This window comes from Sinocyclocheilus anshuiensis, unplaced genomic scaffold (assembly GCF_001515605.1).
Source record: "Sinocyclocheilus anshuiensis isolate Anshui unplaced genomic scaffold, SAMN03320099.WGS_v1.1 scaffold130, whole genome shotgun sequence".
NCBI classification, from domain to species: domain Eukaryota; kingdom Metazoa; phylum Chordata; class Actinopteri; order Cypriniformes; family Cyprinidae; genus Sinocyclocheilus; species Sinocyclocheilus anshuiensis.
This window is the reverse complement of record NW_015544207.1, coordinates 212,395-230,229: the sequence shown is the minus strand read 5'-3', so window position 1 is coordinate 230,229 and position 17,835 is coordinate 212,395. Positions and strand designations below refer to the sequence as shown.

The following is a 17,835-nucleotide window of genomic DNA, read 5'->3' as shown; positions in this document are numbered from 1 at the left end:
CACTCTTGTTTTCGGAAGTCAGTCGCTAGTTCCGCCTTCTCGATGACATCACGCGCGTCGTTAAAGACGGCACACGATGAATGGTCGGGAAGCAACGTGTAGTCTGACATGTTTCTTGTCCACGACACGACAAGATTTTAGGAGTCAAAATCGTGTAGTCTGACACAGTGACTATCGTGACCGACAAAAATATTGTGTAGTCTGAACCCGGCATTAGAGCGCAGCTTTTTGGTCCGACACTGCCGACGTGAGGCGACAACACCGTCGTCTTTTGTCGCCGCTAGTTCTTTGAAATCAGCTTGGTGTGGATGTTGAATAAAGCAAATCTGCAGGACCGGGCAGTTTTAGCAATGTGGTCTGAGAAAGTCAGCTGATCATCAATCGTAACTCCAAGGTTTCTGGCTGTTTTTGAAGGAGTTATGGTTGATGTGCCTAACTGGATGGTGAAATTGTGACGAAACGATGGGTTTGCTGGAACCACAAGCAGTTCTGTCTTGGCAAGGTTGAGTTGAAGGTGATGGTCCTTCATCCAGCAAGAAATGTCTGTTAGACAAGCTGAGATGCGAGCAGCTATCGTCGGATCATCAGGATGGAATGAGAGGTAGAGTTGAGTGTCATCAGCATAGCAGTGATATGAAAAGTCATGTTTCTGAATGACAGAACCTAATGATGCCATGTAGACAGAGAAGAGAAGTGGTCCAAGAACTGAGCCCTGAGGCACCCCAGTAGCTAGATGTTGTGACTTGGACACCTCACCTCTCCAAGATACTTTGAAGGACCTATCTGATAGGTAAGACTCAAACCACTGGAGTGTGGTTCCTGAGATACCCTTTATATATAATTTTACAGGCTGTACTTTATTCATGCTTTGTCCTTATTCCCCTTAATAATCCAAGCTAAACTACAACTACTCTATGACTCTTTAATGGAAAACAATATTGGTCTAATAGAATGAAAAAGAAAAATAGACAGAACAACCATATCCAATTACTTTTAAGTGCCTCTCAGTGCTTCTGTCCTGAATATAAAGGTCACTGGGTTGATCATTCGTCAAGCTACAGGCCTGAACAAGGAACTCAAGAAATTCCAAATAGATTCTTCAGCATGACTTAGAATCCTTGCCCTGATCTCATGCATGGAATGTATTAATTTCCAGGGGTTAATTTTGTTCACCCCTCTTGAGACCAAACCAACAATACCACATTCAGAGGAGTGCGTTTCTGCAGAAAGTTCTACCTTTTACCAATTAACACTTGGTTTGTGGGTGGTAAATATATTAAAATTGTGAAAATTATTATTATTATTGTTGATATTATTACTAGGCATTTTAGCATACATTTTACTTTAATTTGCATTGGTTTGAAACAGACTATTAAGCAAAATAAAATGGTAATGGATTATCAAAGTATTCATTAATATATAAGATTTGGTGAAATACTAATCACTTATTAGTGTCTCTTCAGTAGACAAACCAAGCATCAGTTGCAGGAGATCTTGGGAATAATGAATGTACTCACTGTGGGGTGTTGATCCAGATGATGCCCAAGTGACAGTAATAAACACATTCTCTGTCCTTAAAAGAGTAGCAAGTGCAGCGCTTGGTTCTTGTACGGGAGTGTGATGCTGAAATGAGCTCTGCTTTTGTCTGCTGATGTAAAACACTGTTCGGATCATCAGAGAAGACTAGAGATGAGTGCAGGACTCCTGTCCGGGATAATGATGCACCTTTAATTTGAACAATAATCAATTATTATAAAAGGGCATAGCTAATGTCAAAGTACACTTCAATTACATTGGAATTGAAAAGTGCAAATGTAGGGAAAAAAGTAAAAAAAAAAACTTAAAAGTTAATATATTATTAAGGTAAATGAAGCCTATTTTAGGACTATAATTATTTTTGTGACTTTTGTTTTTGTTTAAGTACCATTATTCTCATTGGTGATTCTCATTAGATCCTCATTACTGACAACATAATGTAATACAGTTTTATTGTTTCACTGCACAGAAGTATTTTTATTATTATTAATGATAATATTTTTATAATAATAAAACTATTTTGTATAATAATAATGACAACAACAACAACAACAACAATAATAACACTTCTATCTTATTTATTATTTTACTATTATTATAATAAATAATTTCCATGGTGACAGTCACTGTCCATGGTTGTACTTCCATCATTTTAGTTCAATGTAGCTCTGGTTCATTAGATAATAACAACAGATACAGCTTTGGATTTCAATCATTTATTAGTAAATATTGAAATTAACATGGACTAAGATTGTTATTTTAACCTTATTTTAAGTGTTACCATTATTATTGCATTACAGTATTGAGGAATATTAGAATTGTAAAGAAAATTTGCTTAATTTTCATGACAATAATGTCACAGCGCAAAAAGTAACCTTAAATTAAATAAAAATTAAAGCCATTATTTATTCTGTCTTATGACCTGGTCATGTTCTTTACAGAGATTTCATTAGGCTACCAATTAGCTACATAACACTCGCTAATGGGGAAAGTCATAAAAACTGAATGACAATAAAATACGTAGGCTAAATATAACTTAAAACTGGACAAATAACAAACAGTTAATTGCTCCTATAAACCCACTTCACAAAACTCACAAGAAAACAGTGGTTCAGTCTAGTTTGAGCACTTACCCGCGGTGAAAATGTTTAACAAGCTAACAGTTAACAAAAGAGCTTCAGGAAACAGTTTTGCCATTTTGCCAGAGTCCTTATTGAGCGCGCGACCAATATTGATATGTGAAGAAGTTGTCAGACGCAGTATCCGAATTTCTAAATGAAAAATGTCTTCCAAAACAATTCCACTTCAGCCCACAAACCAATTCTGAGCATCATCTTCTTGCTCTGGTGTAAAGGAAAATGAGATTTTTTTTCTAACGGTCAGACAAAATGTAGATTTATAGTGCGTGCTGACACCACCCACTGTGCTCACGTGCACAAGCGTAGTTTGAGAGGAGCGACTGAAACGTGACAGATCCTGTGCATGATATTAAAAAAGTAGAGCACTTAGGAGTTTGGACACGTCCCTTTATAGTTCCATCTTTTGTATATAGATCCTAAAAGAGACCGTGATTTACAATCCATTGTCTTGTTCCACTTCAGGAATTTTGAGGGCATTTTAGCAACTAACTTCCTTAACATTGAGGAATTCGCTCATGTTGATGTACCTAGTCCATTATTTATTGGTTTACCTTCATAGCTGGAAGACATTAAGGTTGGCCTCTTTTGAAATCCAAGCATATGGTTTTCATATGGCACCTCAAGTTCACAAAACTGTAGAATAGTTAATTGTGGCATTTAACAACCCGCACTTTATATTGCAATGATCTTGTGTGCACAGTGACCTTTTCCTTTTGGCAATGTTAGTTATAATGTGGCACTATAAGGCATTTTATAAGGTTTTAGAAGGTAGAAAAGTGGACCTCCAAGAATTCACTTTCCTTTACAATAATGTAGGCTACTTGCTACTACATCTAGTTGCTTTTATTATTTAGATGTTATAAGAATAAAAACCTACTGTATTGTTTGGATTTTATGAAAGCCAATACATTTGTTGGTATAAATTGATCCAGTGACATCAAATAATATTTTTTGACTCGAATAAAACCAGTTTCAGTGTAGTAGTTATTCACCATTATGAAATGATATTAAATGAATAGTTCACCCAAAATGAAAACGAGTTGAAAATGTACTTACCCTCAGGCCATCATACATGTAGATGTGTTTGTTCTTCATCGGAACAGATTTGGATAAATTTAGCATTAGCCAATTGATCCTCTGCAGTGAATGGGTGCCGTCAGAATGAGAGTCCAAACAGCTAATAAAAAAAATACAGTAATCCACACATCTCCAGTCCATCAATTAACATCTTGTGAAGCAAAAAGCTGTTTGTAAACTGATGTTTGTAAGAAATCCATCATTCAGACTTTTTTTTTTTAACTTCAAACCATTGCTTTCGGCTAAAATATGAGTCCTCTATCCATAATACTGCTTTCTCCAGTGGACGTTTTTATCATTTGTTTGGACTCTTATTCTGACGGCACCCATTCACTGCAGAGAGGATCCATTGGTGAGCATGTATAATGCTAAATTTGTCCAAATCTGTTCCGAAGAGATTCCATCTACCATCTACCAACTGGATGACCTGAGGGTGAGTACATTTTCATTTTTGGGTGAATTATTAAGTGGGTTCACACCTAATTCTTTAAGTGTTTTCTTTAGGGGAAATTTTCAAGAATTATTTATACACAATTATACATTTATTACATTTATTGCATTTGAAGGTCTTATACACTGACCTAAATCAGAAGCTTCTATGCAGGATGCTAAAGGGTGAAAACCTTTTTCCTTTAACCCACAAGGTACTATGGAGTCACTTCAAAGCAAATAAACATTTAGACTGCCCACCTCAGTGTCCTGGTGACCTCAATTTCCTCTTCGGTGTAAAGTTTGATGGCCAGTATCCCTCAGAGAATTTCAAGGCCTTTATAAATCTCTTCAGGGTCTGGCGGCGTTATTTATCACCTAAACTTTTGTCACTTAGGTCGCATCATTAAAATGTAAGACACATCTGTAATATTTGGTTCACAATATACCCAGAGTTATACAACATAGTTTTTTTCATTCTGTGTTGTATCTAATGTTCTATTCCCAACTGATAAAATAGCCTATTAGATAGACATGCTATTATTTTAATGCAAAATGACACATTGACTTATCTGAATTTCATAAGGGTCTTGGCAGAAGCTGTATTTGGGCATGAGACATGCCTATCCCTAACCCTAAATCAAACCCACAAACATCAGGCCGTTTTCCCATCCAGCACCCTGGTTAACTGCAGTGGAGAAAGAGGAATTCTACACCAATTATATTGAGCGGAAAAAAACAGAAACAATTCACTCACAAGCATCTCTCATTTTTGTGGACAGTGGGGAAAGTTTTTTATATCAGTTGCTGTAATTTTGCAATTATTGCAACACAATTGCAATTCAGAAATACCCATAGACTGACTACGCATTAATTCAGATCAAATGTATGTCAAATATTATATTATATAACCACTTCATGTTGTACCCATTAAAAGTTGATGCTGGACATTTGATAAATTGCTATATCCATTGTGGATATAATTTCCAAAGGTGCTTATCTAACAACAAACAACGTTTTCATAAGCACAGAGTTATTATGATGAAAAACATTTTTGGAGCCAAACTCCTGGGGACATTTATGCATGCTCTGCCTGGAGGTTTGAGTACAAAGCTCTACCTCAAAAGCCACTAAGTACATGCAAGGAAAATATATGTTAGATCAGTATTCAAACATACTGTGTATGCACAAAGAAAACACAGTTTGATTGTACAGCCAAGTAAAACAACACACACTTGAAGCATTGCCCAGACCCAGCTATGAAACTGTACAGAAAATCTCTAGTTTAATCACTTTCCTGACCCTACCATGGCAGGACTTGAAATGAATATAGGTTAGTAAAAGTGCCCTTTCTATAGACTAAATTCCACATAAACCTGACACCCCATTCAGAAATGTAATATTGTACAGAAGTTGTAGTATTAGTGCAGGGAGATTATAAAATATAACTTATTTTGGAGAGAAGCTCATGAAAAACTACAATCTTAATCTCCAATGAATATATTGGATATTTTCATCAAAAATAATTCCACAGATTCTTCTATTTTTCAACTAAAATTCCCATGATTTCAGAACAAACAAACCTATAAAGGAAAGAATGTGAGTCTTTCAATTAAAAAAAATATTAACAAGCAATGACGAAGAGATTACCTCTTGAAATTCACAGAATTCTGAAAAATCCAGCATTGCTTCTTAATTAACAAAATGTAATATATATCTTATTTCAGGTTGTTATTGCGATGTAATATGGATATATTTTCAACAGCATGCACTGCATAAAGGTTCTAGATCACATAATTATTAAAAAATATGACTTTCAAAAATAGTTTTCTGGAAAGCAGTTTCATCAGCTGTTAAACAAAACACATTGTTGTTTAATCTCTGTCATGCAGTCAAAAAATTAAATATGGCACTACCCTAAAGTCTGTACTGTAGAAACGCACAATTGAACACTAACTGACATCTTTAAAAAAGACCTAAACAGACTATATTTTCTAAAGTTAGCTTTCACAGTTGTACAGAAGACACATCTTTACATTTTTCTAGACCAAATGAAATTTAACTTTTCCACAGATGCTACAGAACATTAAAAACGGATGCCAAGTAACTTCCTTGTGCTAAAATCAAACCTCTGTAGTGTACCATCCTCTACAGTCTCTATAAACATCATTCTTTCACTTAATAAATAGAATAACCTAAGCTCCAGATTGTTTAAAATGCAGCCAGTATTCCAAAAATATGAAAGGCCTAATAGTCCAGTTTTATCATCACTCAGCTACATTAGACGTAAAACTCTTTACTGATTTATTGCGGGGTTTTGAAAGGAGCTATTTTTTATACAACTGCTTTGGAAGAATATGTATTTTTTAAAAGCACTAAGAATTAAAGTGAACTGAATTAAATTCATTAGCAATGCTTAATGCTTCAGTGTCAGCAGGTAAAGTACACCATAAAAAAAATGTAAAAATAATTGTATATTCATAAGAATTTTACACACTGAGATAGCTTTTTGGCCAACAAACTAATGGAAAATACATAAAAAAAAAAAAAACATTATAAACTTTACCATGACCACCAACTCTATTTTATTGTTTTTGTTATATATGAATTCTCCATTATTGCTCTCTATTCTTGTTGGTGTTATTGTTACATGATTGTCATAATCATGTATAAATCAAGATTTTGTAATTGGGAAAGTATAAATGTTTGTGAAATGTTCTTGGCTTTCTCATACAGCACTACAGTGTATCTATCTATCTATCTATCTATCTGAAAAGTAACATGTTGGCTATGTGCCCTCTGAACAAGAAAACGGACCTAGAAAGTGAAAAAGTAGGCGTGGAAAGATACATAAAAAAAAAAAAAACATTATAAACTTTACCATGACCACCAACTCTATTTTATTGTTTTTGTTATATATGAATTCTCCATTATTGCTCTCTATTCTTGTTGGTGTTATTGTTACATGATTGTCATAATCATGTATAAATCAAGATTTTGTAATTGGGAAAGTATAAATGTTTGTGAAATGTTCTTGGCTTTCTCATACAGCACTACAGTGTATCTATCTATCTATCTGAAAAGTAACATGTTGGCTATGTGCCCTCTGAACAAGAAAACGGACCTAGAAAGTGAAAAAGTAGGTGTGGAAAGGGAGTTTTGTCAAAAACCATATAGCCTTTCATTACTTAATTGTTCTCTAGGAATTCTAGCTGACTGATCTGAGATAAGGCCATCAAAATATGTGAACGAAATCAAACAACAAACCACCTACCTGTGCAAGAGAGTTGACCAAATGAAAAGCCTCTGTGACCCGAAGCTACAGTGAATAGAATATTTTTTATAGTTTTTATAGCAGCATTACAAAAGAAGTTCCCACGGAGTGGATTTTTGTGTTGAAAAAGCTTTGTGTGCTTCTAATATGGTCCTTTTCTGTGAGAGGTCTGAAAGTCATTGAGTTGTTGGTGGCAATTTGAACAACTAGATGCCCTTTGTTTGCATAATGCTTTGTTCTACAGCCCCTCAGATACTGTGAGCATTCAGGGTGAGTGTTTGGAAAAATGTCAGTACTATTCTTGCTATATTGAGCCTGAATCAAGCAGGCATCTGGGGGATGCTTACTAAGTTCTGCTTCAATTCATTAACAAGAAATACATCAATGTAGACTTGAAATTGCATCCAAGACACTGGAGAGCACTCGGGATGGTGAGATTCAAGGCATTGGCAGACAATATTGAGACCTGATTACTTCATTATGTTGGACGCCTTCATTCCCAGATGGTTCACAGCCTTTTGGACATTCTAATTTTGCTTTTAGTATTTTACGGTTTATAATCCATTATGAAATTATTTTCAGGTGGAAGTGTCATTGAATTTTCACCACTCAATTTGAATATAATTTCAAACATCCTTTAAACAGAGTAATACAATTCATGACTCTTAAACACCATGCACTGATCTGATATTTGAATACTCCTGTCTGATCATTAAAGCTTTAAATAGAATTTAAACTGAATTGCTCTGATGCATTATACAGGCTCAGCTACAAGAACGCCTGCTTCTCTACCAGCACACATGCAGAGAAGATACAGTTAGAATACATCAAACTTATCTACCTGCAGATCTTGCACGATGACCCTGACCTTCATATCCTACATTCCTGAGACTTCCAAACTGGCTCATGTAATACTTGCCAAGTCCAGGTTAATGAAACACATACCTGAGGGATTATCTGCCTATTAAATCTATTAAATGACCGCGCTATGATCCATATTATGGAGTCCCTAAAGTGACATTTGTATAAAAAAAAATAAAAAATTGCACGTGCACGAGAAATGTACGTACTTTAAAACGTACGTTGACATGAAAACATTTGGATGTTCTCATGTTTTCAATTCTGAGATTGAAAACCTGTGAAAAAAGTGTGATTACCTGCATCTGAGACAGCATTCATTCTTCAGCTATATCTCATATTCACAATAAAACATCAGTTTGAATGCCCACTGAGGAAAGCCATAGGCTCTTTGTCGTACTATCCTTTCATCTCTTAAGGGTGATTTCCAATGACAGCGCTGCTCATTGCGTAAGTTGGCTGTGTCTTAAGCTGATGTTAAAAGTAAAAAAAAAATTCCTTATTAACAACACCGTTTCAGTCCCTTTCAGTTTAAAAGTCTTTACCGCTGACTCGTAAAAACAGTCTCTGGTCGCCATCTAATGGCGGAACAATGCAACTAAAATCACCATCACAAACACACACACACACACACACACACACACACACACACACTGTTTACCAATACTAAATACTACTATTATTTATATAAAGTAGTTCACAGACAGACACACACATGGGGATGAGCTGAGTGAGACCCAGGTCAACACAAACACACACATACACAATAACTAAGAGTACATACAGAAACACACACACACACACACACACACACACACACACACTGTTTACCAATACTAAATACTACTATTATTTATATAAAATTATTGAATAATAATATTTAATAAACAACAACAAACAGCCATCATAAAAGTTGCTAGGCAATTCAGTCAAAAGTACAAACTAACAAAGGTAGTACTCTGATACCTAAAGAGCATTGAAGTTACATAAAATATATCGTAATGAGATTTTGCCCTCTGCCAAAACTATTTGCTCTGGAACAAATAATAGATTAATGAGACCAGAGACTGCTAGTTTATTATTTATTTATTAACCACTATAGAGACATCAGAGCCAGCGACAAATTCCAGAAGATCTGGCCGAGGTGAGGCTGCTCTTGGTGGGTTCATGAATGTTGAACGACCACTGACGCACAGGAGCTCACATCTCCGAAAATGTCGAAGCAAATTTTCAAATAGACATTATCTTTATTAACCATATATCTGAAGTCTAAACAACTCTCGCCTAAGAAAAAAACTCTTAAAACTACATTCCGTGACACAAAAACAGTATTATTTTAAAAATTACAGTGGATTGATCGTCCGCCATGACACTCGCTGTGAGAAATACGCAAGCGGAGTGATACAAACGGTGAAACGGTTGGAGTTCCAATATCACTTGAATATCGCACTCTTATCAGCCAATCAGATTCGAGGACTTGAAAGAACTGTTGTAGGCCTATTGCTGCAAAACATCCAAATATGCACTTATTTATTTTTTGAGTTTGAGTTTGGTTGTTCCCCGTGTTGTGTATTTTGTCTTATGAGTATTATTGGGATGAATATTCTCTTAACATGCACAATTTGTATATAAAACATGAGACAAAAAACACATAGTATTGAGCAATTTAAATCCATGCAGTTGAAGGAAAAAATTGCATGCAAGTTGACACAAAAACGGTTTTAAGTTGAAAACATCTAAATGATTGATTGATTGATTTTTTTTTTAAAATACACAGCTTTTCGCTTCAAAAGCCTTTATTTAATGGACTGGAGTGGTGTGGATTTCTTGTGGATTACTGTGATGTTTTTATCAGCTGTTTGGACTCTCATTCTGACGGCACCCATTCACGACAGAGGATCCACTGGTGAGCAAGTGATATAATGCTAAATTTCTCCAAATCTGTTCTGGTGAAGAAACAAACTCATCTACATTTCGGATGGCCTGAGGATGAGTACATTTTAAGCATATTTTCATTTTTTGGTTAGCTATTCCTTTAATATAAATAGGTAATTGTTACAGTTTTGTCAGATGAAGTCAAGCAAGATGTTTTCTTGCAGTATTAATTAATTGAATGTAAATTAAAAAAAACATGCAGACCATAATTTTTTTGTTAAATTCACTGAAAATCTATTTTTCACACACTCATCAAGCATGATATTCTCAAGAGGAAAAATTGCAATATCATTTTAACACAGCAAGAATAATGCACCCTCTCCCTCAGATACATGTGTAGGTGGAGAAAATGAAACAGAATCTCATTACTAAAACAACTCAATGACACAGTCCTGTCCACATTTGACCGGTTGTTATATTTGTCCTCCCTTTAAAGTTAGCTCTGACAAATTCCCCCATTTTCTTTCAATATGTACAATGAGTAAGATGAACTGAAGAGGTGTTTTATCTTTGTATGAGACACACCTCCCTCCCTCAATCCAATCCTTAAACCAACACTTCGTCAGTTACTGTGACCCTCCACAATACAGATAACAAGTCTTGTATCAGGGAAGGTGTTGAATCAGTTGATCTGGTTTTCCATCAAGCCACAGATTTTACATTGGACATCAAGTGGCGACTGATGCAGAAGTACTTTTTAATGTATTAATATTGACATCAGCTCCATAGACCCCACAATATGCAAAATTATTATCCTGACACTAGTTGAAAAGGAGCAGTGACAGTTTTTTTTAATGTCTTGAATTGTTTTTCATAGTTTCACGCTCTCGTTATTTACAACAAACCCTATTTATCCTGTAAGTGAATCCATATTAAATATGATGTCTGTATTTTTTATTTAACTTTGCATACTTTTGTTCGTAGCTTGAGAGGACATCTCACGCAACGGGTGCATGTTGCCATCTGCCTCACTTAGCTTCTACAAAATGTCAAATGAATTTGTGTCAAAATACCATTGGATGCTTTTGACATCAGCAATAAAAGATATGGTAAGTTTTTTTCTCCTCCATTTTAAAGGCTGCTAAACAAATTTATTTTATGCACATGGTTAGTTGAATTTTATTATTTGCATTTAGCATAATTTTCCCTGCTGTGCTCAAAACCCCTGGCTCATATTTTGGTTGCAGCTTACCATTTTTAGGTGGCTTTTGAGTAATGTTATGATGTTATGACAAAAATCTCAAATCCTGATCTTTATTTCCCAACTATCTGATTTTATCTCTAACATGACAAATGCACTTTTCATGACATTCTCTCCGAACCACAAAGGACTGAAAACAAGGGTGTAGTTTTCCAGTAAAATACGCATAATGATGGTAATTACTCGAAAGATCGCCCTCATCGCCGACAATGATTCCCCCACATATTCTGTTCATATGGGAGTATAGCGTATTTCATATCAGGCCACTGTGAACAAAACACAAAAGCCTGTGAATGAACCATGGTCAGAAAAAAATAATGCTGCCATCCGCTGGTTGAAATATTAATAGCAACAGTTCCAGCTGTACCAAACACATTTATTATGTAAGGTGCTTTTATTATTCCACTCTCAGTTCTCGAGTTTTCATTTGAGGAGAGTTCTTCGTCAGTGTTTCTTGACAAACAACAAAAGTATCTGCTCTTTCTCTAGAATAATGGCCTTACACATGACCATACACACACTTGTGTATATAAGGACTGGCATTTGAACACTCTGCTGTAATTTTCTCAGCATGCACACTCATTTCCTGTGCTGTAATTACAAATGCACTCCCACTACAGAGCACATTTCCCATCAGGCAACAACCTCACTGTTTAATAGGGCTGAATATGCAATAATACTCCAGAAACAACTGCAATTATTTGTATGGATGGAAAAATACTTTTCAGATGTATTCGTATGAGGTTATAAATTCAGAACTCAACCAGATTTGAAACTTTTATTAAAAAGAATAAAAAATAAGAATTCAGGCAGCAGGCCTTCATTTAACACCATGGTGATTGAATGGACATTTAATAATTCTGTGATTACATTCAGTTTCATCAGCAGTGCATTTAAGACTGCTCACTTAATTCAGAAGTGAGGGATATCTATCAGCAGCTGTCTGTAGGCAGAAGGGCTGTCAGTAAACCGGTTGTGCACACAGGGGTTTTTTTCTGTTTGCGTGGGGTTGGGATTCTTTCTATGCCATGAGATGTTTGGATTTCTGGAGGAGGATGTGGATTCAAAGTGTTTGAACATGCTGAACTAAGTTTAAAGTTGTCCTCTTTCTCATCATTTTTGCTTCATGGATGATGGATTGTGGAAATGATAGTTGTATTTTTTTTTGTGTTTCTGAGTTATTCATTCTTAGGTTTATTGCAGTATTAGTTTGAGACTAACTTATTTCAGAACTGAAAATTCTTTCATAATTTACTCGCCCTCATGTTGTTCCAGACCTGTATGACTTACTTTCTTTTGTGAAAAATAAAAGAAGATATTCTGAGGAAAAGTGTGTTTGTCAATAGTAACTAAAACTGTTTGGATACCAACATTCTTCAAAAAATAAATCTTCTTTTATGTTAAAAGTAAGAAAATAAATGCAAGAAAAAAATAAATATAAAACATAATAAATAAATACATTTACAAACAAAATCTATACAAAAAACATTAGTTCTTAAGAGTAATGACTAATAAATGAAGGAAGGAAGGAACTTTGTTCTGTGGAACATAAAAGATATTTTGAGAAAAGCGTGTTTTGTTTTTATCCACACAAAGAAAGTCGATGGTCACCAAAACTATTTGGTTACAGACAATATTCAAAATATCTTATTTTATATTCTTCAAAGATTATGTATGTATGTATGTATGTATGTATGTATTTATTTATTTCAATTAATTAGTTAGTTAGTTTGTTATACTTTTCTGGCTCTTATGTTTTTTTTTTAATGATGCGCCCAAATTTTATTTGTCTAAATTTGTTTAGTTTTAGTAATGAGGTCTTAAGAGACTTTTAAGTATATTAAACAAACAAACAAATAAATAGACAACATAATGCATCCAAAAGAGAGTTAATACTATTTTCACTTATATAAAACTCATTTAAATATTACCACATGAAGCACATTTGTAGTTGCCTGACAAAACATTTTTACCTTGTATTGGGGAAATATAGGGACAAAAAAGTAATCAATTCTATTCTGGTGTATTTTTTTATAATATTTATTGTTACTCACGCGCTCCCACAATATAGCCTATAGGCTACAGATACAGTGTGCTCTAACATTTACGTGTCTCTTCAATTCTTTACTGAATAACAGGAATACGCTAGTCTATGGACGGACATAAAGCGGAACAGTGGCTCACAGCGCATCCGTGATGATGAAATCGGTGCGTGTTCAGTTGAGCGCTGCTCTCTCAGCGGTGAGGAAGGAGTTTGGTGTATTCCAGCGCGCATACGCCCCCTACGCTCCTCTCCTCTCCTCCTCTTCCTCTTCTTCTCCTCTCCTCTCCTCACATCCATCCACCCGAGAGAGCTGCTCTCGCCCCTCCGCTCATTCATCCTCTCGGACAGTCTCCATCCTTTGACGGAGAACAGAAGCAGCAGGGCGGTGGCAATCGCAAGCCCTCAATGCTCGGAATTTGGACGGAAATCCGCGCGTCAAACCTGGAGAGACAGGTAGGGCTCTTTGTTGCGATGTCATCCCGTGTATGCTCACTATCCGTGAAGTGTGTGTCCTCTCAGCGCTTGCAGAGAGAGCTCAGCCTATGCCCTTGTGATGAGCCTAAAATCTTGCGTTATTCTGGCATTTTGTGCGGCAGGCCGGTCTGTTAACAAGGGGTTGCTACCGCTTTTGGTCATGTGGTCATTTTTTAACTGGGTTTAGTGGAGAGGACAGTTAGAGGATGCCGTTGTTATACTGAACAATAGCCTACGTGTAATGTCAGTGCAGGTACAGTAGACTAACCTATTTCACTTATAGTGGAGGACAGCGCTGATATTTAACCCACTTATGTTTCATATATTGCATAAAGCAAGGTTTCATTTGCTGTGTTTCTTACCCGTTTGCCGTGTTATGGTATCACGGTCAGAATAACATTTCTCTGCGCCGTGTGAATAGGTTACCTGAGCTTCACCATAATTTAAATGTTGCATATTGGTGACTCAGATGTAAGTGAGGTGTCAAGGCTGTTTAATGAAAAGAGGGTGTGGCATCGGGGGCAGTCGCGCGCGCTTCGTGTGGCTCGAGAAGCCAATTAACTGAAAGCTGTTGAGATTTATGGAAAGCGCGGGAGTACGTACCGTGTTAGTTTGCTATAATAGAGCTGAAGGAGCACGCTGGGAGAAAAATGAACATTTGCCAACGCATTTCGGAATACAGCTGGACTTGTTATGTATTTGTTGGCGTGTTTGTGTTGTGTGGCTTGTTTATACTACAGCACCCATGTGGTTCATACCAGATTTTTCTACTGTGTTTTGCCTGAAGAGGCTCAGATGGGTATACAAAGGTCTCCAGCAATTGGATTACCAAGTCTAGTTGCTTTTTAAACCTGGGAATGTTTAAAATTATGTTGTCCAGGCCTGGAAAAGTAATGGAAATGATTCAAATCTAGGACATATCCTACATCCCCTACATTCTCAGAAATAAAGGTTCTTTACTGGCATCTGTGGTTTCTTTGAGAAGCTTTAACATTCACGAAACCTTTCCGAAACGCTCTTAAAAATAAAGGGTCGTTATTTGCATTGATGGTTCAAATTGAACCATCAAAAGGAAAATGTTGTCATTAATTACTTACCCTCATGTCGCTCCAAACCTGTAAGACCTTCGTTCATCTCTAGAACACAAATTTCTGACCCTGCATAGACAGCAACATAACTGAAATGTTCCCAGACCCAGAAACGTAAAACGTTGCATAGACTAAATATTGCTTTTGTTAAAAGTCAAACTTGCTAATTTCTGATTTGAATCATTATTGAAATTTTCTTATCCAGTGATCACAAATGACTGGAAAGGTCATGGAAAAGTCAAAAAGTGCCCTGGATATTAATCAAAGTGGATGACTGAAAACCAAGGCAGACACATTTAAGTAAACCATAAAAAACTGGACACAAATTTAGTTGAACAATAACCTATCTTTCCTGTAAGTAATGAGTGGATCTGTTGCCAAACCACAGAAGTGCATTGGTCTGGATGGCCATATCATTTATCACATGGGAATTTTGGCATTGTTCCTTTCTATCTCCAGATTAGAGTTATTAATAGATGAAAAACACCTTAGTTTTAAACCTTTTTGAACAATCGTTAATTTTTGGACAATTTTGTTAATCATGCTTCTTACTGCCTTTCATTTTTAATACATTTGAGCATATTCTGAAGAAAATGTGAGTGCTATTGTGCCATATAAAAGCTGCCGCTATAATGCTACAAGCTTCCCATAGGATCCTATAACTTTGTTAACAACTGTATGTGGTTGCTGGGGTATTCAAAAAAGCCCACTCGCAAGTTTTTGATCCTTCCTTTAATGTAAGGTATTGGGATTTTATTGTCCACCAAGCAAAAATAGTAAGTCTGATCGCTCAACCATTGTTCACACCGATTTTATTAGAATATCACATGACCATCTGCTATATTCCAATCTGCTTTCACGCTTTGGCGCTGAACCAAAGAGAGCCCAGAGAGAGCTCATCCCTTGTTATATATTACAGCTGTTCAGTGTTTTCACCCACATAATGTTTATGTAATTTTTCCAGACATTTAAATACACATAAATACTAGCAATGATGTCTATGGAAATCTTTTAAACATAATTTAATGATGTGTATTATTCACATCATAAACAAATTGTATAGGTAACTATAAAGTTTTCTCTATTCTTACTTACCTACACATATTTGAGAAACAGAATATTAGATATTTCACAGTATAGTTAGCAAGCTTGTGAATATTTTCAATTAAAAGGAACAATGCAATAAAACCAATACATTTTTTATACAGTGCTAATGTGGCTGCGGTGTATCATGTGACAAGCTTGAAGAGTAGCCATAGAAATAGTAAGGTGATACATTCTAAACTAACAGTCTAACTCACTCCTGGGGCTCAGCTTGAATATTTTAAACGTACGTGTGAAATGGTTAAATAGGTAATAGCACACCTCCTCAACAAGCCGCATGATTTGAGGTATCATTTTTTTTTAGCAGAAACTGTGGATGAGTAATGCGCCAAAGTGGTTTTGAGTTTTTTTTTTTTTTTTTTTAAACCCCAGGAACGAGCAATAGTAAAAGCCGGCACCGCTAATTAGCCGAAAACCAACTGTTTAATTCATCTCAAGGCTGTAGCAATACAAAGTGGCAAAAATTCTGCAAGCTATTCCTGTAGCACGTTGTTTGGACTAATTGAGCACAGCGTGCTATTAATGGCAAACTGCAACCGTCCCGTCCTACACATGCCTCCATCATGCTCTCAGCGTTTCTATATAACGTCCCATGAGTTCCCCTGATGACAGTTTGCTGACATGCATTGCATTGTGCTGCATTTGGCAGTTCTGTACGAATAAGATCCTGTTTTCACAGCCTTTTTTCCCCATGAGCACAACCGATGGCGAATGTGTTGCACAGGTAAACTGGAGTTAATCAGCCAAACGTGTGCTCTCAATAAACAAAACATTTAGGCTGAGTCTGAAAACGAAGGTACAATGGCTGCTTTGTTGGCTTGGTGGCCAGACAGTCAATGGCTCTGTCCCAAATGTTAGCTTAAACCATTGCAGTCCATCTCTGAGCCCACATTTTGGTGACGTAATGCTGCATAATCTGTCGGGTATAGCAGTCCAACATGGAATCAACATCAGCTTGGACCCGGCAAAAAAATGCATCGAGGAGGCTTGTGAGAACTGTTGAGAATCAGAAAATGGTAAATAGGACACCTTACTGTCTCCTGGACTTCACAAATGGTCTATCGCAGGACCTCAAATTCACATTTCTGACAGGGCCAAAGTGAAAATTCTCTCTAGGGGTCAGATTATCGGCGCTGATATTAAGCATTTTTATGGTTATCTTATCGGTCATTTTCAAAACCAATTTGCCGATAAAATAGTTTAAAAGCATTTAAAGAAAGTTTTTCTCAGTGCCCTTGTTATTCTGACAATTTCATTTTTACACCAGATATACATATCGGTTATCTGTTTACTTGATCTGTAATAATTGGTATCGGCCCTGAAATACACATATCGGTTGACCCCGAATTCTCTCATCGTTTACTTATCCTCACGTACATTATATACTTTCATAACATGTCAACGTTTATGTCAAGTGTGAACTCATGAACCCATGTATGACTGTTGGTTTGAAACGTGGGTTTATAATGTGAAAATGTAAAAATATTAGTAGTTTTTTTACCCATGCCTACCGTTTCTCTTCAGAAGTAAATTCGGTGATTCATCAAATGGGGTCGTATGGATTACCGTCGGGTTTGTTTTGTGTAGTTTTTGAAGCATCAAGTTTGAGGGATTTATCAACTTGCATTACATGGACTCAAAGAGATGGATTAATTTTCTAAAAATCTCCATCTTTC

At 36.1% G+C, this 17,835-nt stretch overlaps 2 protein-coding genes across 6 annotated transcripts in view; one reads left to right on the top strand and one right to left on the bottom strand.

Annotated features, from left to right (window-relative positions):
• The window catches only part of LOC107696951 (endothelin-3-like), a 12,228-nt gene extending 9,343 nt beyond the window's left edge, over nucleotides 1-2,885 (bottom strand). Inside the window, exons 1-2 of the mRNA XM_016497522.1 lie at nucleotides 2,670-2,885; nucleotides 1,518-1,725 (exon numbers count right to left, since the gene is read on the bottom strand). Of these exons, the coding sequence (XP_016353008.1) occupies nucleotides 1,518-1,725; nucleotides 2,670-2,733 (272 nt within the window). The 5' untranslated portion in view covers nucleotides 2,734-2,885. The remainder of the gene's footprint in view (nucleotides 1-1,517; nucleotides 1,726-2,669) is intronic.
• Nucleotides 2,886-13,692: 10,807 nt separating this feature from the next.
• LOC107696976 (band 4.1-like protein 1) overlaps nucleotides 13,693-17,835 on the top strand; it is a 63,593-nt gene continuing 59,450 nt past the window's right edge. For all 5 annotated transcript variants that reach the window (XM_016497558.1, XM_016497559.1, XM_016497557.1 and 2 more), the window contains exon 1: nucleotides 13,693-13,946. The gene's annotated coding sequence lies outside the window, so the exon portion shown is untranslated. The remainder of the gene's footprint in view (nucleotides 13,947-17,835) is intronic.